The sequence below is a fragment of the Hirundo rustica genome, chromosome 15, assembly GCF_015227805.2.
Source record: "Hirundo rustica isolate bHirRus1 chromosome 15, bHirRus1.pri.v3, whole genome shotgun sequence".
Classification (NCBI taxonomy): domain Eukaryota; kingdom Metazoa; phylum Chordata; class Aves; order Passeriformes; family Hirundinidae; genus Hirundo; species Hirundo rustica.
The window spans coordinates 12271339-12296836 of NC_053464.1; the positions used below are offsets into that span (position 1 = coordinate 12271339).

Here is a 25498-nt window from a genome sequence, read left to right on the forward strand (position 1 = left end):
CTGTGTGACAGGAACACTGGGACCATCCACAGGTTCTGCTGTGTGACAGGGGCACTGGGACCATCCACAGGTTCTGCTGTGTGACAGGGACACTGGGACCATCCACAGGTTCTGCTGTGTGACAGGGACACTGGGACCATCCACAGGTTCTGCTGTGTGACAGGGACACTGTGACCATCCACAGGTTCTGCTGTGTGACAGGGACACTGTGACCATCCACAGGTTCTGCTGTGTGACAGAGACACTGGGACCATCCACAGGTTCTGCTGTGTGACAGGGGCACTGGGACCATCCACAGGTTCTGCTGTGTGACAGGGACACTGTGACCATCCACAGGTTCTGCTGTGTGACAGGGACACTGGGACCATCCAAAGGCTCTGCTGTGTGACAGTGACCATCCAAAGGTTCTGCTGTGCTCCCAAACAGGCACCTGGCCCTACGAAAGCAGAAGGCACAGACCCCGTGGCTTTTTATTATCAGACCCTACACAGCACTGAGGAATCTCCAACAGGTGCTCCCATCTCAACAGGCCCGATTGTCTTCCCCTGCTGAGCTCAAAATACACAAACAAACTCCAGCTGTGCCTCCCCTCCCACTTCCATCAGTGCTACAGCCCCAGGCAGCCCCGGGAATGCCACAGGGGAACGAGTTCCAGGTTTCACACAGGTTAATGTGTCACCAGCCTGAGCTCCTGCACACACTCAGGAAGAATTATTCCAACCAGGACTGGAGGAGTGGGAGATACCTAAAGGATACAGACTGAGATTTCATGGCATGACAGCTGCACTTCCATACAGTCCATGCAGTCCACAGAAAAAGGGCTTAATCAAGAAAAACATCAATTCGGACACTCGCTGAAAAGATGAAAGCCATAAAGAACAGTATAACAAGTCAAGTTTTAATAGATTTATAAAATTCATATATACAAAACAGTAAACTAAGTCACCAAAGCTATAAAATACACTTTTTACACATCACAATATAATTTTATCTAGTACACAGTTTTCATAAGTTGGAACTATTACAGCAAGTAGCTGCTTCTATCACGGATGCTGTTTTGGTGCTAGAAAGACACTTATGTGAGCAGTCTGGGACTGTGCTTTTACTTTATGCATTTTCCACCTTTTTTGAGTCTTGTCACTGTTTTTAAAGTACTTTCCTGTGAATTGTTAAGAAAATTAAGGCTAAACTCAGGGCTTTCTTGCCCAATGTAGTGAATTGATTTAAAAAAAGACTGATATTGCATAGTATGTGTGTTAATGCATAGGCACCAGAGAGCAAGTACATTGCAGAATAAAAGATTACATCACTTGGCTTCCTAAGCTATGTTGGTTGTGTCACAGATAACCTGGTGTTTTGTCAGTTTGCTTTTGTACATTTTGATTCCACAAACAAAACAACTCCTCACTAGAGCAAGAAACACCAGCACTGCTGTTCAGTGGAGTCTCCAGAAACACTTTTCAATCTGTTATCATCAATTCAAGGCCATGCCACATCTCAGACAACACAGCCTGGAGGAACACTCCCTATCCTACAGAGGGTTAATGGCCTCAATGCAAACAGGACTCTGAACACACCTCTCCAAACCTAAGCCCACCAATCACCTTCCCAACAGATCCTTTCTCCTCCACATCCCCCCCGCTCCCTGCGATCTCCTCTCAGCCTTCGTGCCCAACCTTTGTACCCAGAGATCTCCTTCTGCACAAGAGATCAATGGCAACAGCAGAGAAGTTGTGCTACTCAAAACCTGTCACGTCCCTCAAAAGATGCTCTCTCAGGTCCTACTTAATAAAAAATGTTGCTCTCCACCAGCTGCAGTTTTTATTCAAAGAATGGAAACAGCCTCTTACCTTCTCATGCTCTGGTATCTTGAAGAAAGTTTAAGCAGCTGTCAGGAAGGAGTAGGACGCACTGTCTGGCCAGAGATCTGCATACTGGATTTTGTCAGAATTGAGTTTTAGCACCCAGTGATGAACAGATGAAGAGAGGTTTTACAATGGCAGGGCCAGCCTTGCCAGCCTGCTGCTCTTAATTCACAGCCAAAGGCTCTCTGGAGTCACTCAAAGCTTTTGGGTCAGTGCAGATGGCATTTCACTTCAACAGCCCTCAAGCACCATCAGCTTTTGGGATCTGTTTAGAAACTAGCTCCCCTCTCCTGCTCCCCTCCAACATACTTTGGCTCTTTATCTTTTTTTTTCTTTTTTTTTTTTTTTTTTACCAGAATACCCACCCTGGAGGTCAGTGCTGCTCCTTTCCCACCCTCTGACTACTCTCACACCAGACAGAAGATCCGACCTTCGGTCACAGGCCAAGAGCTGGGCTGGGACAGCTCCTCAGGCCAGGCACAGAACCACCAGCACTGACAATCTAGAACCTCCACACTCCCCACCCAGTAAGAACACAAGCATATCAACACACAGACAAACTTCAACACCGCTTTCCAAATGCCATTAGAAAGATAAAAACGTCAAGGATCGAGCTGAACCGCCCAAGCACCGAGATGAGCAAAGAGGCAGCGTCACCTGGCTAGCAGAGAGGCAGTTTCAGCTCCAAATCTCCTGGCTTTACTCATTTCCATCTATGTAAAAAAAGATTAGTGTTAAAAGAAAGAAGTGCCCACGTCACAGCACAAAGCAGAGATCACCCCAGCTAATTACAAAACAGGTATTATTAAAAAGCACTAGGTCTTGCATTACCAATTATTCCTCACTAGGCTAGACAGTCCTCAGCTAGAACTGTGTGGAGTCAGCATTAACTCAGGCCAGGTCTTCCTGATCCATAATGGATGCTCCCTAAAAAAGCCGTTAAAAGCTCATTTACAAGAGTAGGCACAGATGTTTAATAGTTGCTACTGAAACACCCCACCCACCACTTTGTGTTACAGAATTACAGAGCATGAGGTAAAGAGTTGGCAGTGCTCTATTAAACCCCTGACTACGCCACGTGATTTTGTACTAGAAAGAGAATATAGAAAAGAGGCTACTGCTAAACTTCACAGCTCCCATCATGAGATCAGTGTTTGGTTTACATGACAAGCTGCGCTCTGTGGAGGTGTTGCATATCACGTTTGTCTCTCAAGCTGGCGTGCATCAAATCACCCATCAATCCAGCAAGGTACTCCTGAAAATCTGATGACAGAAGCCAAGCTAAGGCAGGTGCCAAAACTCACTGCTTGGAAATCAGAGGGGCTTTTTAGAGAAATCTTCTAGGTCCATGCACAGAAGGATTTTTCCCCCCCCCAGAAATAAAGAAGTACACACATAGAAAAGACTCTAAAACATAAGTTAATATAAGTTAAAACATACTTAATACAAAGACAACCATCTAAAGGCAGCAGAGGACCTTTTTTTCCAAAATGCTGTTCTGTAGAAGGCAGCTGTCTGTCACTAAAGAAAGCTGCTGGTTTCTTCAGTGGTACCACGTCCGTTCTTTTAACTGCTTTCATTCCACATTTCTCTGCAGATCACAGTGACCAGGACGGGTGAATTCCCAGAGGGAATGAGGCCATGGGGATGGGGGCAACGCACAGACAGGATGGGACACGCTCCAAATGCGCCACTTTTCACACCAAATGCCACTTCACTGTCCTAGGGGAATTATATTTCTGTCTCCAGTGCCATGTACCAGTGAGCTCCTCCTAGTCCATTTCCCTAGGGTTTATTTGCCATTACCTTCTCTCCCCTGCCCGCAGTTCAGCCTTGCCTGCCTCAGAAGGCCTGGGAATGGTCATCCTCAGGAGCTTCATTCTTGTAACATGCCTAGTTCTAGGTTTTACACAGCAGCAATTAAAAAAACTAAATATGTTATCAAGTTAATCAGTCAAATAATCTAGGCTGCCATATTAAATAAGATTCATTCCTTGCATGAAACTGAAAGCATCTTTGAGTTGTAAAGACCCAGTGGCCAGTAATTTCAGCTCCTTAACCACCATTAGTTATTTTCAACATTAAGAACTATTTCATTCCTTCAAAGTGACAAGTGCCCATTGAATATGTCACTTGCAGAAAAGCACTCCTCCTTTTTAACTCCACCAAGTCACCTTGCAGTGCATCTCAGGACTGCAATCTGCAGTGGTCCCGACACTCTCTATCAGCTCAACACTTGTTTTGAGGACAGCAAACACCAAGTAGTGTTGGATAAATGACTCCCATTTAGTCTTTCTGCTTAGGCTCCAGGATTACGTAAGTCTCTGCCCCAAGCACAGGCTGCAAGAGTTTCCTCTCTTTGTCCTCGGGAGAGACAACCCCTCTGCAACATTCTGTCACTGACCCCGGGTGTCAGAGGAGGGACAGCAAAAAGCTGCTTTTTTCTCTTTTTTTTTTTTTTTTAAAGTACTTGTTCAAGGTCTCCATCTGATGATCATCCTGCCTGTGACCCATTTCCTGACCAGCCAAATGAACAATAAGCCTATAAAACTAACAACAAAAAAGAGATGTTCTCTCCAGCTGTGTTTACCTGCAAAGTTCTCCAGGATGTCACTTAAAATAAAGTTTTCTATTTGTTTCTGGTGAAAGGACTAAGCAACCAACCAGGCCTGTCCCAAGATGTGTGAGCACCCTCACCTACCTAAGCCCTGCTTTAGTAATTCACTGATTTACCATAACATGATTTTCTGGCCTTATTATACTCCAACTTACCTTGAATAAAAAACCCCAAGCCCCCCCCCTTCAAGCTGTGGCAAGAAGAGTAATTTGCAGAGGAAACTGACACTTAAAAAAGACCCCCACCTCCTTCTTACCCACAGGCCAGCTCCTCTGCAAACTTGGGTAGTGCTTGACTTTCTCAAGGAGGGCTCCTGGTGTGATCCATCACCATCCAAACCTGACAGAACTCTGACCCACAGAGCCAAACCACCGCTTTTCACCTGCAGCTGCAGCCCCGTTTCATCAATTACAACGAGAAAGGCAATAATTGGACCCAAGGTGGGCAAACTGGCTCCCTAAAACTGACTTAGTGTGCAAAACTGGCATATCATACAAAAAAACCAAAAAGCAGCCTGAGAGCTCTGTGTGAGATCTCTCACGCTGTTTCTTTTCCAGGTGCAGATTTTAAGTTAGTTAAAATATAAGTTGCATCATCAGCTCTGTTGAGGGTAAATCCATAAGGTGACTAAGGATACAAAACCATGGATGAGTGTCAGGAGAAAAACAGAACAGGAAATTCCATGCTATGCCTCCCAGGTAAAACTACAGTAGATTCAGACACCAAACTGAGGTAATTTTTGAGAAGAAAATACAGTTGAAAGGGAATGTTTAACTAATTTGAGAAAACAAGCATAATATTAACTCATCTGGAAAATTCAGTGAAAGAATAAAGCTCACAGCAAACTAAGAACTAAAGTCAAGTCAACCTAGAAGTCAGGTGAGCCCACAACTGCCTCCTCTTTCCCAGTGTCTTGTGTGAAGTGAAAACCACTACCAAGAACTCAGAAAACATCTGAAAGCTTTGAAAGCAGCCTCAGTCTTCAGCCAAACAAAAGGGCTCAGAGAAACCAACCTTATGTGATGAGCAAGCTTGTTTGCATCACTCCGTGGTGAAACATTCTCCTTTTCAAATGTAATAATCTTGAGATTTTTCCCTCGTCTGAGTATTAGTCACATAACCTTCTTCCCCTTCAAGGCTAAAAACTAATAAATATTTAAAAGACAGAGTTGGTCCTGGCAAAATAAGACTTGTTACAAGGAAGCTAATTCCTGTTTAAGTTTGCTGAAATTTAAGTCAGATTTTCCCATCTGCAACTTCTCAGTCACTTCTTACCTCGATTCTGAAACAGCCACAGCTTTTCCACTCTGGAGCCTGCACAAAGAAAGCCAGGAGGCTGTGACATCAGGAAACTACACAAAAATACTGATATGAACATCTGCAAGCTTCAGAGGGGAAGAAAGATTCCAGATTTTATCCAAATTAACATGAAAGGACAACGGAACAGGACTTTTCTTTGACCACATTTCCCATGGGATTACCAGCTGAAGTAAAACTTTGCTTGTTTTGACATGCCATTACAGGCTCAAAGGGGATAAGAACTCCAGGGAATCTGCTGACTTTTTACGGGTACAAACAGCCCTTCAGGTTTTATTCTTGGATAAAAACTATGACAAAAATTGCACAGTAAACTATGTTTGAGTTACCTAAAGGATAGCACTACAATATCTTCAGTTTGTCCACGTACCCCACTGCAGTAGAGAAGATTCAATGTCTGTACACAGAAAAGGCACCCGGCAGAGACTGAGAGCACAAGGAAATTCGGAGTTCACATCCAAATTATTCGCAGCCTCTTGGCATTTTACACCCAAGCCACTGCCCAAAAGGGGCACCTCCAAACCTGACTGTGCTCTGAGCTCCACGTGCATCACTGTAGGCTAAAGATCCCATTAAGACACAGATTAAAGGCTAATTTTACAGCAAGGTCTTGCTGTCCAAGTACATCAGTGCAGCTGGGATCTCCAGGGCGTTCAGCTTTCCTAGGTCAGCTGTTGGGAACCAACCAAGCAGCTGCTGTGCTACCAAAACCTTTGCCTAAAGAGCTGAATCAGCTTCCAAGCTTTTGAGTACAGCCGAAGCCCTGCCACGTGAGATGCTGAACCTTCACAAAGGCTGCCCAGTGTGGGTGTGAGGCCGGTGCTGGCTGCCCATGGAGCACACCTCTCTCGAGCACCCACTGTGCAGGTACATGGCTGGGCGCTCCAGCACAGGCTGCTGCACCAAGGAAATCGGTTTTCCCATGATGTAACACTCTCCACGCATAGTGCAAAATAAACCCTTCTCCGTATCAGCGAGGCCTTGAGTCCCCATCCCATTTACTCCAACGCGAGTTTCCTTACACAGTTTTAGACTTCTGCCTCGGGAGACTCACGCAAAACCTTCAGGCAAGAGCTGTGCATCCACCTCGGGAGGTGGATTCCAGACCCTCGGCAAAGCTGAACACACACACAAGACCTGGTTATATTCCTAAGGGTTAAGAATGGAGCTTCCATTAACATTCTCCAATACAGCTGCCAATCTCATCACGTTTAGATTAGTTTGATCGATTCAGCACCTCCAAACTACAAAAAAAGGCAGTTTGTACAATTAGTGTCTCTGAAAAATGAGCATTCATTTGAAACGTGTCTTCCATCCATGGTTTGCCAGAGATTTCTGTTCTCGAAGAAGGCAGACGGTGGCTGTGTCATTCAGCGTTCCAAACTCGGTACAGAACCTACCATGGCCAGGTTTCAGTAGTGTTTTAGTCCAAATGATTCAGTAGCTAACATCAACATGACTCCTCCGGCCTATAGCTCCTCTGTTTGGACTGGCTAGTGAACAGCATTCCTGAGCCAAGGAATTCGCATGGGTCCTACGCCGCATGCAAGGGCCATAAAGAAAGGATAAAAACTTCGATCGAAACCCTCGGGGCGAAACTTCAACGGAGCAGGGGGCTGCTCTCCTTCACTGCAGCATGATGTCCTTGAGGTTCTCCTGCAGGATGGTGTCCTTGACGGCGTGGAACACGAAGCGGATGTTCTCCGTGTCGATGGCCGTGGTGAAGTGGTGGAAGAGGGGCTTGCTGCGGTTCCGCCTCTTCCTGTCGAAGCACTGCACCAGGTAACGCTGCACGTCCTCCAGACGGTGAGGGTCGCCCTTGAAGTCCGAGAAATACTTCTTAATGCTGACAGTCTTTACCTTCTCCACCAGAAGATCCATCTTGTTGAGGAATAGGATAATGGAAACGTTAAAGAAAAGCTTGTTATTGACTATTGTCTCAAAGATGTTCATGGACTCCACGAGTCTGTTTGTGCGCCTGTCTTCCATGAGGACCTGGTCGTATTCGCTGGAGGAGACCATGAACAAAATTGAAGTTATTCCATCAAAGCACTGGAACCATTTTTGACGCTGAGATCTCTGTCCCCCTACATCCACCATCTTGAAAGGAATTTTTTTAATGATGAAATCATGCTCTACTATCCCCTTCGTGGCTTTTCTGGCCAGCAAAATATCTTGTTTGCTGGGGAAATAGTTCTGTAAAAGAGAGGAGAGAAGTGTCAAAAAAGGTCCTTCAAAAATTTGGCTAATGCCTGAATACTGAAGGGATGGGTAAAATCACCAGGAGCTGCTTTTAAATTTAAAAATTACTAGAAGAATGAATACCCAACAGGCCTGTCGACCGTTTAGCTCAACACTGGTAAACAGGTACAGAAGATCCTGAGACACATGAGAACAAAAATAAAGGACTAATTCACTCCTTCACACGATCATCCTCGTTTAAGGTTGAAGTGTATTTTTTCATTATGAAATTCTTAGCTGCAATGTTACTGCCACTTAGGGAGTGTTCAACAAAGCAGATCAAATCATCACCGACAAGTTTGGGTTTTCTTAAATCTAGCTTTTCCACAGTTCATCACTCTTACAAGGACCATCTTGAGAGCTTTAGTGGAAATTCTTCCAGGTTCACACGCTATGACCAGCAAGTACAGCAACAGATTCTGCCACAAGCTGTGGCTCAATTTACCACTGGAGAGAAACTTGTTCTTTAGAATCTTATCACTGTTGCATTTTAGGAAAATCATCTTCCTTCTTTCTCCTCCAAGTCTCCTGACAGATGTTTTCATTACAGATTTTGAATCCTACAGGTGCTAGGAATGGTTTTGATTTTGCTAAGGTTTCCATTCTGCTACCTTAAGTAGCACCAGCCATCAGAACATCAGGAAAAGATCCAGAGACTGCATAGAAGGGCTGATAAAATATGTGCACAAATACAACTTCCATTTGTTGTCTGTCAAGAAACATTAAACAAATGCTAAATTTCAGTTTCAGAAAGCTGGAGTTTACTGTTTCTAGAGAAAGAACACTGAAATTATTTAATAAACCAACCAAACCCCATGAATCACAGCACACTCAGGCTCTCCTTGTCTCTTGGAGCTCTCTGGTTCAGAAGGAGAAGGTTTCTTACCAGCTGACCGATCCGATCCAGGTTATCCAGGAAGTATTTCACCGATTCACCCTGGGGAAAAGCAAAGACATGGGAACTGAGCTTGTTTCTAGGACAGCAAATCCTACAGAACCCAAGTCCTTCTTCCCAACATGCACTGAGGTCTAACTGAGCAACATCACCAGGTCTGGAAAAATCTAAGTTGAGAAGAGATTTGAACAAATGCTCAGAACTATCCAGTAAATCTCCACAATAAGAGTGTTATTAATGTCAGTTCTTCGACTTAAAGAACTTGGCTTTTTTTCCCCCTTGTAAGATAAGTGCAGTTAATTGACATTGAGTGGGAGTGAAAAATGAAACACATTTATAAGAAACCAGTGTATTTTGTTTAAAATTCATAACAGTGAACAAAAGCATATCCTAGACTGGCTGGCATTTCTTTAGAAAAGTGCAAGATTGAATTCCCCCACCATTTATGATGATTTAAGCTAGACTCGCTTGTCACAAACAAATGAACAAAGGAACATTTTCAAGGACTTGGTCTTCTATAGATAGCTTCCCTTCTGGGTACCTTCTGGGCTTTTAATAATAGATTTGCTCATCTTGTACAAAATCCTTTAGCAGTTACATTGAGAAGAAAATAGACGAATGTTTACAGGAAAAATTCATTCTTGTATGAAATTTACTCCTGTGTTAGGAGGATGTCTTTTATCAAACCAGCTCGCCTGTGTGTCCCACTCAAATCAAGGCTCCCTTTGCATTAAGTGGGGACAAGAAGCCCTGCACAGACTTTAAAAGAAGTAACAAAACTGTTTCCATACAGATGCAGGCTACTCTGGAGTGAAACTCTCCCAAAAATACTTCCCTTCATGAAAAAGTAATTCAGTAAATCTTCTTTATTGTTCAGGATGTGTCTTGTAGTTGCAGCCATGTCATGAGAATGATAAAGTGGAAAATCCGTTGTCTTTTTGAGATTTTAGGCAGGAAAAACCATTCTTTATCACAGAGCAGGGCTGTCAGTCCTGACCAAAGGACAGGAGGTGCCGTCACCAAGTCACTAACTCAAAATGGAACTTTCTCCTAGTACTACCCTGGACTCCAGCTGCAATATAAATTATCAAACCTCACATCCTCCTCTACACTACAGGCATGAGACAGCAGAACAGAATTATTGCCCCCAGCACAACTCTAAACAGATGAATACAACAGCTCATTGTGAGGAATCAGACTGGAGATCAGAGGATTCAGTGTTGGACAAGTACACGCTCCAGCATCAGGCACACACAAAAGGACCTGGAGCTCATTATTTCCTAACGTTCAAAACTGGAAGTGTCTTTTCATAAAGGAGAGAGAACACATGGATTTGCAAAAGACACCATGTATCAACAAAAGATTTACAATGGATTGCTAGCAGAAAAAACCCACCTATTTTTCTGGGGGGTGGGGTGGGGGAGAGGGGAAGTTTCCAAAGAACAATTGCTCTAAGAGCTTCCTTACAATCATGAATTTTCATAAGGTGAAAGTAATTTCCTGTATTTTTTGGCACTCTGTGGATCAGAAGAGATATCACAGACTGCATGAATAAGAGAAAAGGGCTTCCTGTACAGCATTAGTCATGTCCAGGAGATGGGAGAGCCCAGAAAGAAAAGATCACTGAAGCTACAAAAAACCCCTTCTCTATCTGTTGTGCTCCTTCCCACACAGCGCCTTCAGACGTGCAAAAATACTGCAAAGGGGCCATCTCTGATGGAGATTCTTCCAATTTTCTACCCAGCTGCTGTAAGAGTCCCTGCCTGTCAGTGCACCCTCCCACCAGAGCAGGGAACAGCCGTGTGCCTGTGAAATGCAGGGACACACAGGCAGGATCACCCAATTTACAGCTTCTGCCTCCCCTAATTCCCACCCCACACATCCATCACTCTGACGTTCTGCACGCTCACGGGGAGGTAAGAAAATAAACTGATGGATGGAAAAAAAATTACACGTTCATTTCTGCAGCGATTTAGGGAAAACAGACTTCTCTAGATTCTTACCCGGCTCTTATTAACGTCGCAATTAAGGCACGTAATTTGTTCAGGGAAATTTGGAAGCAGCAATGGCAAAGCACTGGGAGAGCTGGGTAACCGGGTCAGGTGGCTGGAACAGGTGTGAGCACCATATGCATGTTCTGACAGATCTGAAAAATCTGAATATTCTCTTCTAGCACAGAATCCAAAGCCATCCAGTACTTCAGTCAAAATACCTGTTTCCAGCCCAAACAACAAATCCTCAACAAGCACCAGAGGGTTTGAAGTTTAAAAACCCTCAAAACATTAAAGCACACAAACATGAAGGGAGGAAAAACACCCACCAAAAACCTCCCAGAATAATAACCCCAAACCCAGGGGCGCACACACACTCAAAACCTCCTGCTTTAATGATTCCCCGATTAATGATTTCTGTATTAATTTCTATGGACGTGTGGACTCCAAAGGCTTCTGGAATAACCCTGCTCTACATCTTAGTCAGATTTACAGCAAACTGGGATGTTCTGGGAAGCACATTCACTTCCCCCAGCCAGCAGCACACACATGCACTGGGCATTAACCAACTTGATGAGTAACACGTAACGCATTAAATGAGGAAAACGTGGAAACTCCAGGTTTCACAACAGCTTGATATTAGTGTTTTTAATTAGAACAATTATGCTAACTGAACATTCCTTTCTAGACTCATTTTTCCTAGTCATTCAGAGAAAATAGCACTATTAATTAGACCTAGAAACCAAGTTTATTGAGTTTTATACCAAGCTGCATTTCATTGGATTTCTGAATTCCACTAATAAGTTATTATTTATGCAAAGCTGTCTCATGCTTTGGGTATTATACACACATACAAACAAATGGTTATGTATATAAACATATGTATCTAAAAACATACACACAGTTTCTGAATCAAAGCAGATTTTCCATTCAAAGCAAGTAATTATCAAAATAAAGTGTCAGCCACCCCTTTTGTCCTGAATTATTTTTTTTTTCTCTTCAAGACACTGGCCATAAAGAAGCTGTTTTGGCTTTTTCAGTGCAAATATTTAGTGTTTCTCCAGTATCCATCTGGCCCTTCAGCTCCATTCAAAGCTGGCTTAGCACTTCAAGTGCTCTCCTCCTCCAGATCTCAGCCAGTTATTTCAGGTCCATGACCATGACTTCCTACAAAAGTGTCAGCAAATATTTGCAATTGATTCATCAGAAACTAAAAGTATCTTCATGCAGATTAATGACTTCAATTTCGGTATTTTAATGGTTCTACTGGAAAAAAAAGAGGTTATTTTAACATCACAATCTATTTTAAGCTATGCTTGCAAAGTAGAAATGAAAGCTGAAGTTATTTATAATATATGTATATTTATATCCTCTATGTGTATTTATATTACGTTAACTACCTAAATATAATCACATCGTGGTGAGCTCATTTAGAAAAAAACCCCAAAAAGATCCAGATTAGATCTTTTACAGGCTGATGCTGTAAGAAAAACTGCGGCAGCTCCAGCAACTTCCTCAGATCAATGACATTCATAGAAAGTTGTTGAGCTTCTGCCTTTCAGATCAAAAAAGACTCACATCTTGCACCGTCCTAATAGTACACCATTTCCTTTAAAAATATTATAACAATATTCATAAATGATGCTTTTAAAATATGAAAGACATTTCAATTTCAGTCAGCACAATACTGAGATAGGAAGTCCCGTTCTGTCACAGTCCCAGCAGAGTCTGCCAGCGGAGCATTTGCACACTGACATTTCTTATTTATTTTTAACTCGTGCCCTATCAGTACATTTCACATTGCAAAGTTACAACCCAGCTCTCTATTTTTATGGATTTTCATCCTCCTTGATAACAAATCAAGATGTTTCAGTGGTGTCTCCTGCACCCACACCCCGTGTTTTACAGGACAGCTCTGGGGGAGGGAACGGTGACCTCTGAGTTATGAATTTTCTGTAGCTCAGATGATGCTTTTTCAGAGCCTCAGAGCAGAGCAGTGGCCATCGGTGTCCCACTCCTTGCTCCCCACACAAGAGTGACCACAAAGCTCGGGTGACTCATGGTGTCACTGCTGATCTCTCCCTCCTCTGCAATCCAGAGCCTCTGAGTAAGAGCTCTGCCAAGTGGGACCAAGAGAAGGAGTAAGAGATGCTGTTCCCATTGTTCAGGAGGATGAGTCACGGCACATCTGGGAACTGGGGGAATCAAGAAACACAAACAGAAGGCCTCAGATGAGCCCACGGTTCAGTATTGCTCTTGGATTATTATTTTTTTTTTTTTTTTTAATTGTTATTCTTTTAAACTGGCCTATCTGCAGTATAAAGTTTGGTGAAGCCAGAGAAAATAGTACAATTTGTTTAAAAACTGACTGGTGGAGGAGAAAGGGAGGAAAGTTGAAATGTAAACATATACTCCTGCTTCCTGAAATAGCCCTCTAAAACTCTTTTTATATGCTAGATTATTTTGACCACAGCATTCTCAAGGGGCGAAAGCCATGAAATAAAGGAATTTTTAATCTACGTACCTCATACTTTGTGAATGCCATCTTAACATGAGCTCCAAATAAGTCACCATGAAAGTAATTGATTGAATTCAACATCCCTGTCCCTTCAGGCTACGTTCAGAGCACACAGGAAATCTCCACACAGAAATATTCTAACTGATCTGGCATCCCTTCCTTTGCCACTGATAGCTTCATTTTGGGCACAGTTCCCAAGCAGTATTTATTGCATGAAAATAAATGCACAGCAATCATATGCAGATTGCTTTAAAATACCTCCAGAAACTCAGTAGACATTGTCTGGAAGGCCAGAATTTATCAAGCCGTGACTGTAACTCTCAGTTATTCAGAGTGAGCCTTGGTCAGATCATAAAGGACAGTGAAACATCCCATTGTCCAGTTCCCTAAAATCCTGGCTCATTTCAAACTTTTCCTGCTGAAAAGCAGTTCTTCTAAATTCTGCTCTGAACTAAGAGACTTCAGAGGGGACTCTCTGTTCTAAACTGCCTTTTTTCCTTTCCTTGTCCCAAGGCCTTTTTGACATAATATTAATTTAGCCCTTCCTGATCATTCTGTCTCTGGCTGCTAAATTTAGAGTGCACAGTTTAAGGTAGACCTGTCAGTCTTAGCTTGTTTCAAGATGATGGATTAAACCACAGAGGAAGGAAATGTTGTACTTCAAGGAAGCATCTAATAGAGATCTAACAGAAACACAAAATACAAATCTAACAGAATTCCCACACTAGGGCGAAACACCCAGAGAAACAGAAACTGCAAATAACTGCGACAAACTGCAGCTGAACCTGCAGGGTGGGAGGACAGTGATCCAGATAAAACAGCGGTGTTGGTCACCCACCTTCTGCTCAGGAGCTGTAAAACATTCAGCACCAGGGCTGGGAAACAGAGGAAATCCAGGAGACCCTAGAAAGGTGTTTGGGAATCTCCCAGCTCTGAGATCTTGGATACATAAATGGGACGGATTTAAAGCATTGACACAATTTCATCCCAAGCCAGCCTTTATTTAAGGAACCATCCCATGAGGGCTGCTTGAGACAAGTACAGACAAAAAGCAAACTTGAAAGCAAAATCTTTGTTTGCAAACCCCAAGATCTCCTCTTTTCCAAGTTTCCTGGGATGTCAATCACCTCTTGACTAAGGGGTCTGAATGTCACCACTTCCAACCTCTTATAAAAGCAAGAGGCCCAAGGGAAGAGCAAGGTTACAAAATAACCAGGGCACCAGTATTTGAAGATCAGGATTAGATCAACCAAGGTTTTGGGTACTGAAATTAGAACCAAAACCTCACCATCAAAAAGTGACACAGAAAATGCTTTCCTTAGTGAGAGGCACCGGGCACAGCACAAATCCTTCGGGAGAGAAGAGCTCAGGCTCTGCACCCTGCTTCTGTCCAAGGGCTAAAAAACTCTCCTGAGGGACAACTACAAATAAACAACTCCCCCTCCCGAGCCCGCAGGCTCCTTCAAGAGATTACTTCTAAATCTTGCATTCTATTCAGCCTCACTGCTAACAGGGCACGGGTTTACTGCAGCCAGAAACGTATTCTCTCCTCTCTGACAGCTGATGAATTCAGTATTATTTTCCAAGGAGGTGAGCAAGTCTGTGCTTGTTAAGAATTCCCCCAGAGGATGCTGAAGTAACCTAAATTGCCCTGAAATGCTGATGCCCATTGGACACTGCAATTCTGTTCTACAGATACTCGACATCCTGTCTGGGCATCGAAATTTATTGACACAAGCATTAATTTTTCATTCCATCACCAGCTCCAATGCAGAGACCAACCACTTCTCCTTATTTCAGCTGCACAGAATTCCAGCTATCAAATCTCCCCAGTGTTATTTAACTTCCTCCTTAACAACAGACTGAGCTCCTGGCCCCCATCCAGCAACTCCAGTGCTTATCCAAGTTGCTGCTATCTGGACCCTACAAACATACCAACTACAAAAAAAGAAAAAGGACCATATGGTTCCAAACTTCTAAAAATTACCTCTCCTTTCTCTTGCCTACTCACACACAGTAGGTATCAGATGTTAAGGTCTGAAGATATTTTAAAAAAATCATTATTTGTCAGCTCAGTCCGAACAGGCAATGGAAAAATTTGTTTGTACACATTTTTTTTTTTTTTTTAATCCTTATGCTTTGCAGCATATGGATAATAATAGGTGGTATTTATTTAATTCTCCAGAAAAACTTTAGCCTAATCAGAGCTTCCACATCAGTACTAAGATTTGTGGAATCCTGTGAGTGAAATTCCAGAAACACTCATACAGGAACAGGGTTCTTGTGCTGAAGGGCAACTCTTAAATTGTGTTAGCTTTTTCCAGCAATCAGATACGGCAATTCTTCCTCCCAAGTGCTGCAAGGGAAAACCAAAGTTACATTTTTGCCTGAAATTCTAGGTATTTCTACATCAACAGGATGTAGATGAGATAAATTGCTTTTGGACTAGGTTAACAATTCTGTCCATTTGTCTCAAATATGCACACCAGCAGCAGTGCCTCCAGGAAGAAAGGAATTTTCTGTTAATAGGCTAAGGCAGGCTCCATCCTACACTACAAGCTTCAAGAAATATTAACAAAAAACCTCTGTAATTTTGATTTTACTCATACTTGCTGCATTAATTACTGCTGTTCCTGCTTCACAGATTAGCAGTGGCTGGAAGAAAAACAGGTGCAAACAGCAGGGAAAACAGTACCGGCCACAAACAAAATGCCAAATGTAACACAAACACGCTAAATGCCAGCTTTAAAAAAAATAAATCTAGAAAAATCTTAACCAGACAGACTTACACATCAGCCACAGAGATTCAGCATGCCCTTCACTGACCAGCAGCTAGCAAGAGTCAAGGAGTGGATGCAAGGGGATATAGACCAAATCCATGTGGAAGAATCACAGTTATGTTTAAACAACAAAAAAAGTACGACTGCATCCAACATCAGCAGCGAGCCCGGCTCAGTCCTGGCACGAGTGGATGCCAGACCTACTCCTAAGCATCCCATGGAAGGATTCCTTCCTGTTTCCCTGCCAGCTGTCCAAGGGAATTCATTGTCTGCAAGTGCTGCCAGAGCCCTTTCATCTCCCACACCGGAGGCTCTCCGTGGAGCCGAGTGAGCGCACGCCAGGCTCAGCCTCTCATTCCAGGCACAGACAGCTCAACACCCCAAAGGCAACTGAAACACCACAGTTAGAACAAAGTCCTGAGCTGTAGAAGCAAGGATGGATCCAAGATTCTGGCCCACCACCAGTAGATTATCCCATTTATTCTCAGTGGGCGGCTACCACAGAAAAATGGGCATTTCCAACTAACACGGCAGAACCTAGAAACAACTGGATGTTCTTCCATCCCCTGGAATGATGCACTGCCCCGTTATTCTGTGACCCCAAGCCTATGCTTTGTTCCCAGCAGGTCAAAGTGCAAACCTGAAACTTGCTTTGTTTACAGGAGACATCTGCAGAACTAGAACAGACAGTGACAAAAAAAAAAAGTACCTTCTAAATCAATCTAGTCAGCAGTACTGACTATCTGATCAAGACTAAATCACAAGTTTACCAGCGAGTTTCCCTTTCAAATCTTATCAGATCAAGGGATGGGAAATAAATATCTTAGATCTCGTGGGCTGAAAAAGCAGCTAACACCAGCCATGAGAGAATGTTGAGCTTGGACTTTTCCATGGCAGGTGGCCAGCTGGAAAGCTCAGCAGCTTGGATGCGCTTACAAGAGGCATAACCTTGAGTATCTTGCAGAACGATGCTTCCTGCTCCACTTCACACACCGAAGATTTGCTGCAGCGTCCTAATGCTCCACTTTCTGGGGATGTATCAGCTCAGACATGTCATGCTGAAATTTGTCTGTTGTTAAATGGTGACTGTAAGGCTTGCAAAGTGTCATTCATCCCTCATATTTCTTTAAAATTTTGCTCTAAATAAGATTTTCTCATTTTGTCTGTAGGTATACAACTGAGACATTTTTAGATGGGCAGACTAAAATGATGGTCTTGCAAAACTCAGAAAGCTGCCCAGTATCTGAAATTAAGATTTTTAGGTAAAACTCGGCTAAAATACAAACTAAGTTATAGGTGCACTCAGATGTTGATTCTTATAAAATCAAGAGAAAGAAATTAAATTCCACCTTGCTTACATGACTCTGAAGTTGTGGCCCATGCCCATTACCTCAGTGCTTGGCAGGCTCAACCACAGGGAACACAAGGCTTGCAGGTCTGAGGGACTCCTCAAGGCAGCTTCACATCTGATTCTCAAAAATCATTTGCCCCAGAAACAAAAACCTCCTTCTTCAATAATGGTTTGGTATTTGTTAATTCTAAGAGATTTAGAATTGACCAGCTCTGAACTCTGAGGCGCAGTTTCTGCCTGTTGTTACCCTGCCTGCTTTCCCAGTGCCTTTCCCAGGAAATTCTCATCCTGCTCTCTGCTCTGAGAAGCTCCTCAGCACCTTGTGTCCCCCACTTACATCAAGACTTGTATCTACCAAGTCTGACCTTCACAAACCCCTGTAAATCCCCCAGATCAAGCTGGCTCATGTCACATGCCAAGAACAGGCACTTCCTTAGCTCTCAGCTGTATTTTGGGTCTGTGAGAGGGTTTCACCCAGGCAGTGACTGCCCTCTCCACAACCTCATCTCTCCGGCTCCAGTGCCACTGACAGCCCTGTCTTGGCTCCAGCAGATGAATGAACCCCCAAGGACCTTTGGTGACCTGAAATAAACTTCAGTTTCCATTCACAATCAAGACAAGTTTTCTCTGTGACCATATTTATAGGCATTATCTTGCTAGGTTTTTTATCCATTCGTATAAAAACACTATCAGCTATTCTAAATATTCTCTGCCTTTCTGATGCCTGTTTTGGTATGAGGAGGAGGGATTCTCCAAACCTGCACTTAAACCTTCACCCTACTGATACTTCAGTAAGAAGATTTCATGCAACCTAAACTACTTTTAATTTAATTTCAGAATTTGTTCTCTTTCAGGTCTGAAAACAAATCTAAAGATGAAATCTGTGATCAGAAATAGGCGACAGCTTCTATCCTTAAGGCCTCAGCTACACATAGAAATTAATCAAGCCACAGTGGAAAATGAAGTGAGTTTAACAAACTTTTCCAAGCTGTTGAGCAGACTAGGCTATAAAAAAAAAATCCTAATTAAAGCCTCGGTCACATCCTACTGAACTGGAGAGAGGGCAGCAGTCCAGCCACGTGGATGGCCAGCTGAACTCCCTGCAACCAGGAACGCATGTGCTGGGCTGGAGGAAAGAAGACAGAAAATGAGGATATATTAGGTGGCACCTTTGTCTCCTGCCCACATCTAACACCCTTTACTGATTCACTGTCTTGAACCCAAGAGGTGGAATTAAATGGGAAAGAGCTCCAGCAATAAACCAGCGCTTTTTCACTTTGAGATTCTACCGAGTTTCCGAAGTAGAATTAAGCGAGTAACAAGGAAAGCAAGTCAAATTAAGAGCTTTGGGGGTGGGGTGGAGAGCAGACCTTCTAAGGACAAACAGCAACAGTTTGTTCAGGAGGAAAGCCAAGTGAAGCACAAGTCTGCCACAGTCTGACTGCAGGAATCTGTGTTGTATACAGAGGAGACATTCGAAAGGTGTCAATAAATTACCTCTCAGAGCAACATGTTTTCCACTTTCTCAAACAGAAAATCTTGCACGATGTTTCCAAGAAGTTTTCCTGCCCTCCCCCAAATCCTAAGTCAATAATAGAGCGAAACAGGTTTACTCCTCAGAGCTGCTCTAGGCGTAGCTGCAAATCCTGAGAAGGTGGGACCACGCTGCCTTCTGCCTTTGTGACAGAAGCTTCTCCAGCAGTGCAGCTGAGAAAGAAGTGAAAACACTCAGCTAACTTACTCCTCCCCTTTGGGAAGGGCACTCAAGAGCTCTGCTCCCTCCACTAGTGTTTGCTTATCAGCTGCTTGGTTTGTGGCACTTTGGAGCACTGAGATATTTCCTGGAACAGCATCACTTTCAGGTGGATAAGCCACCTGATCTATGAAACCCTCCCCTGCTGCACAGCTACCACTGCACATAAACCCAGAAGTCAAAAGTCACTGTTTCTTCCCTTCCTCTCTTCACCTCCTCCTCCTCCTCCTCCACAGTCAATAGCTGTGAAACAGAGCCTGCATTTGAACAGTCTGTGAACACTTCAGACACTCCAGCAACTCGGAACACAAACACTGAAAAAACTCCTCTTTGAGGTACAGACATCTTATTTTGGCACCAGGAAAGGAACCACTGCGCGGGAGAAGGGTCAGTGAGATAAAAACTCTGTCGTCACTCCTCAGCAAGCAGCAGGTTAAGGCAATTTGTGCCCACTTGCGATGCCCATTGCTGGTTCCTTCCCCAGCAGCACAGGTGTCACCCCCTCAGATGTGCTCAGTCACCCCCAGGCTGTATCTGCCCCTTCTCTAAGAGCAGCTTCTAAAAAATCCACCCAACGTAAGAGCACAATGCAAAGCAGAACTCCCCAAACCACCATTTCCTATTGCTCTCTGGGATTACTCTGTCCAGAGCCACAGCTGAGCAAGCTGAGGCCAAGAGCAGTTTGCATTCAGAGAAACTCTCCATGTTTTAAGGCAAGCCAGGCTTGTCTGGGAGACAGCAGGAACATGGGAACAAACAGAAGAAAAGGAGGTTAAAGACACTACAATCTTCTTGAGAAGTCACTGCAAAAAGACCAGCATTTGGATAGGTAGCAAGGGTACAACAACACCGCCTGAGCAGCTTACTGCTGCCTAACCAACCTAGCTGCATTTTCCTTTTCAGATTTCTGTCAGGTCCCATCTTTTAAAGAACAACTACAAATAGCTGCTAAGTAAAAAAACACATAAGATATGCCAATAAGGCTTTCTCATAAAAACAGACCTAGTTTTTAATCTTTTGCTTACTTGTTCATCTGTTAGTGTTACTTGTTCTTGATCCTACATAGCTTACAATAAATTAGGATATTCAGGAAAGCCTGAAAGCATTCATTACCCATTATCCTATTAAATTCAGTGGCCCCTTTGAAAAATCCAAGCCTTAACCTCTTACAGTTTTTTTTTTTCTCAAGGGAACCTTTTAGAACATTTTTAAAGGCACTGAAAACACCCTTGCTCGCTGTCCCAGTTGTAGGTGAAAAGCGCGAGGTTTGGTACAAATAAAAAGCTGAACGGGTACCAAAAGAAAGCTGAATCACTACAAAGAACATATAAATGAGGTACAAAAGGCTGAGTTGTAAAACTGGAACTTTCTGAAGTGCACTGTCAGCACTGCTGCCCTGAGCAGAGAGAGCCATGTCAGGGAGACAGGCTTAACAAAACCACTCACCTCTTCTTGGGCAGTGCCTGTTTTTCCCCCCAGCTTCCTGAAACCAACCACAGGGTCAGAAAACTGCTAATACGGCACACAGCAAGTAGCAGGAGCTCTCTCTTTTCCTTCACACAGCGAAGCCAGTCCTTGCTGGATCTTCGAGGAGTGCACGTAGCTTTCATACACGAAAAACTTTGAACTTCCATGTCATGGGAACACAAATAAAAGTCTCATTTTCAATTGTATCTTTGAGACTGAATGGATGAAACCAGTCTGACAAGTGCAGCTCCTCCACCAGAAACAATATTCTTTGTTTTTAGGCAGATAAACATTAACATACATGTCTCTGCATAATGAAGTATTTTTGTAGCAACTCAAATAAAAGTTGTCCTGGTGCTAGCATGGCTTTAACCTGTGCAGATGCTCATTGCTGAATATTGGAGCTCTCTCCACTTCCACCAAATTTCAGGAGGTACTCTTCATTAGACTCCCTTTGTCACTCAAAGGGTGCACCCTTAAATGTGCCTAACTTCTCAGATTTCTGGAATACATTTTCACTACTGGGAATCTCTTAAGGTGATAACAGTTGCCAATTTTAAAGTCTCCTGAATGACTGAGGTCCATTAGAAACTTTCTGAGTATGAAATTAAACAATCAAAGCTGAAGGCTGCTCACTGGGCTGGATTTGTCTCTGCCCAGACCTTTCCTGCACACTAGAGAAGGATAAAGAGATTACTCCAGTGGTTTGTAGCTGCAGTTGGGTACTGGCTCAGACAGCCTAAACTGAAAGTTTCCTTCCTTGTTTCTCACAGCATGTGCCAGCATTTCTTGATGGGAATGCAAAGATTAATTACAGCTGTACTTGCTCTGAACAAATCCTCATATTCAATACAGCCCTGCAAGATTTAGAGTAGCACTAATTAGGGCTTAGGACAACAATTCTGCAAAGACAAACATACCGAGTATTTTTTCTAATTATTTTATGCAAAATAAAATGAAAGCTTCTTTCCAGAACCAAGGTGGCATTTATTCTCAAGAGCTGGGAGCTAAAAGGACTTTTCCAGCCTAAGAACATTAGATTTAGTGTTTCAGTGCTGTTGCTGAAGGTAAGACAGCAAACAATAACCACTTCCATACAGGCACAGAGAGGTAAGGGTGAGTGAAAAAACCTTTTGGGACTCCCAGTTCTCTAAGGGGCTCAATTACTAAGAGGTAAAGACAAAAAAATGTCTGTACTTAGTAAAATACACATAAGGAAAAAGAAATCTTTCAACCAGAAAAATGGCAATCATTAGGCAAGAGGCAAACGCTTGCAATGAATTTTCACCCTGGGAGCTGTAAATATGAAGTTGTTTCTCTCATTTATATAACCACACCAAAAACACAGTCAAGATGTATTGGCTTCCAAGGGCCAGTAGCAAAAAGCTCGTTCAGGGAGCCTTACACAGTGCCAGACTTTTTAATCTGCCTTCAAGAATCTGTAAGTTAAAGGCAGCTCCACACTAAGTCTGAATTTCAGCCTTTTCGTACCCATAGAAAGCAGAGCATTGATCAAGTGCATCAACTGCACATCTTACAGACTCTGGAGGTGATTTTACCCCAAGTTTTTTGATCTTTAAATAAGGTAAAAATTAAAGAAAATTGTTGAGTGCTGGGAATTCATTATCCAGAACAGCAGGCCAGCCGGTAGCACAGCTCTTTTTATTCAGATCCATCTCAGCTCCCATATGGTGGGCATATCAATTTCTTGTTATTCACTTATTTATTATGTATGATCTGCTCATTACTTTCCAACTTATCCCAATTCCATACAGGCTACATTTCACCCAGCTGTTGCACTTTGTCACAACCTAAGGTCAGGAGAAATTCATGGCAAGAATCCTTCCATTTTTCCACAGAGCATTTAGCACTCAGTGTTTGGTAGGTAGGTACAGTCACTAACTGCTGTTCTCCAAGACTTTTCCATTTGCACTGTTTTAAAAAAGTCATAATTCATGACCTTTCTGGTTCTTCTTATTTCTCTCCAATAGTAGAAAGTATTTAAGAATGGCTAATAACTGTTTTACCCATCACTGCTTTCTTAGGTTGGTTCTGCCTCAGAAAACAGCTCTTGTCACTTGAGAAAAGACTTTCCAAGAGCAGATTTTGCTAGAATCCAAAATGATTTGCAGTGATTCCCTAAATGGTTGCGAATCCAGCCTACTTTAAATGCAAGTTCTTCTCACCTCTTGTCCAGTGGCACTTAGAGCAAAACTGAGAATCCCAAGTGCAGCATTCCTTGCTGTGGGTGACAGCCAACATCTCCAACTCTGCCCCCTGCTCCAGCTCAGTCCCCAGGCTGCATCCCTGACTGTCAAGACAAACTGGCACAGCCAAACCCCACACTGCTCCAGCAGCTCTGTGGTGGCAGCAGGCCCATTAACATATCTCATTTAAACTTTTATTTTTAGAATATTGCAAATACAAGACTGAGGACTGAACTTCTGCAGATGCAAATTGACAAACCGGCCTCAGCCAGTACCCACAGAATTTTGTGGGAAGGTTTCCAGCTGCATTTGGCTTTGCTATCTTCTCAATTTTTAATAAAACCTGAACTACAGCTCACTAACTTCCACCTCCTTTAACAAAATGCCACTTCTGCTTGAGGGTTCTTACTTGAAACCTTGCTCCGAAAAAAAAATTTTCCTATTTGGTCATAGAGACAGGATTAGAAGCCAGGGACTCCAGCTGCTAATCCCTCCTGCAGCAGAGCAGCCACCACGCTCTGCAGTATTACACTTAAACAAGCAATTAACTTCTGCTGGACAAAGCTGAGTCAGAGTCCATAACCTGACCATAAACTTCAGAGGTCTCGGGGCTGGAAACAGAACTAGAACTAAGAACTTAAATCTGCATCTCTGGCACTTGATTGCCACGACACTGGCCCAAAACCGTGCTCAGATATTTAACTAAGAAACATCTTCAGAACTCTCCCTTCCATCTGAGTCCCGAGCAAGGCAGTGATCTTTTGGTAAAGTCTGCAAGTCAGTGATCTTTTGGGTGAATATGACATCTCGTGTCAGGTAAGGCCACTCTTCCAGAATTCTAACATAACAAAACTAGATTGTATTTGACTACTATTGCGTTATAAAGTACAGCATTATCATTCCTTACATGTACTAGCTATGATTCAGACAAGCCAATTTACCATGCACAGCTTCACAATTAGCTTCAAAAAGGAAGAAATAATATTGTTAGATACAGATGTACTTAACTTCCAGCACTAATAGTGTGCAAATACAAAAAATTAAGGCCCAGCAACAGCAAACATGAGTTTCTGCTTTGTAGCTCTACTTTCAATCCCTTGTTTTGTAAAAAGTTTTGTGGGTTAGAGTGGTATGTCCCATCCAGATCTAGCAAAGAAAACAAAAAACCACGTAACTTCCCAGAAATAATTTATTTTCACAGGAGTTCTGCAAGCTAGGAAATACCCATGCAGAGCTCACAAGTAATTTGGCAGAGTTGCTGCCTAGTCCCAATTACATGCATTAAATGTAACAAGATTTCCCAGGCTGGCACTTTGAACAGTGTGGTTATTGCCTTTGTACATCTCACCAGCACTGGTCAAGCCTCAATGGATTTCACTGATGAAATATGAGAGTTTCACAGCTCTGGGAAAGAAAAAAAAAAAATCATCCTTGCAGAACAGGCAACATTGAGAGTCTCTTGTGTAAGCTCATATTCAAACAGTAGTTTGCAGAGAGAAGAGCTCATTTTTGTGTTACAGCCAATTGTATAAGCTGGGCTGGATTTGACACTCTGTATGTCCTCAAGTGCAAAGTGTTTTACAGCCATGCCAGGCACGAGTATCCCTGCATTTCAGGACTCTGTATGTGCTGAAAGAGTAAATTGCTTAGAAACATGCTTTTAGGGCTGGCTCTACTCTGCCATTGCATCTTGAAGAGAAATAATGAGTTAGAAACTCCTCACTTCAGGATTCAGGAAATCTCTGTTAAGGTGCACTGAAGAGTTCTCGCAAAATACAGCCCATGCTGTACATTTCATTGAATATTTCACTTCAAAAGTCACCTACTTCCCACATTAAGTCAGTTTTCTACTGCCCCATCTCCTACTTCACTTGGCTTCGGCCAAATGCTGCCACAAAATCTCCCAGAGCCTCAGGGGCCACTGTACAGCCCAACTCCTGATCCCATCACTGCTGTACCGAGCATTTCTGTACAAAAATAAAGACATTTAAGCCCCAGTTTGCCCACTGTGAACCAAGAGGCAGCGTGAGTAGCCGGCGCCTCCCCTGCACACGGGCAGAGCACACAGCTGACTGCCTGGGAGGCTTTGAAACCATCAGCTCCTGGCACGGGGAGAACGCAGCAACAAACTCTCCTGCCCCAAGGAGCAGGCTGTTCCCTCTGCAGTGTCCCAGCACACCCTGGCAGGCAGAATTTAACCAATTCCAGGCTCTGCTTAAAGCAAAAACAGCAAACCCCATAGTTAATTCTCAGGGAAGTCACCTATGTGCTAGTGCAAATATCCCCCTCACCTCTCACCCAGAAAATGGTGAATGGATATAAAAGAAAGGGTCTTTAAAACATTTTCCAGAGTATTCCCACATCCAAAGCTTCAGAGGCTCTCAGTATTTGAAGTATTAATGGAAGCGTTCCATACAATTCCCTGTGCACACATCTAAAAATAGCTATGGACACAGTACTAAGGTTTTTGTCTATATTTGCAAGAGTCTTACTTCC

At 43.1% G+C, this 25498-nt stretch overlaps 1 protein-coding gene across 1 annotated transcript in view; it reads right to left on the reverse strand.

Annotated features, from left to right (window-relative positions):
* Positions 1–877: 877 nt before the first annotated feature.
* Positions 878–25498, reverse strand: part of GNA12 (G protein subunit alpha 12) — a 40720-nt gene continuing 16099 nt past the window's right edge. The window contains exons 3-4 of the mRNA XM_040078719.2: positions 8927–8977; positions 878–7995 (exon numbers count right to left, since the gene is read on the reverse strand). Coding sequence (XP_039934653.1) covers positions 7426–7995; positions 8927–8977 — 621 coding nt within the window. The 3' untranslated portion in view covers positions 878–7425. The remainder of the gene's footprint in view (positions 7996–8926; positions 8978–25498) is intronic.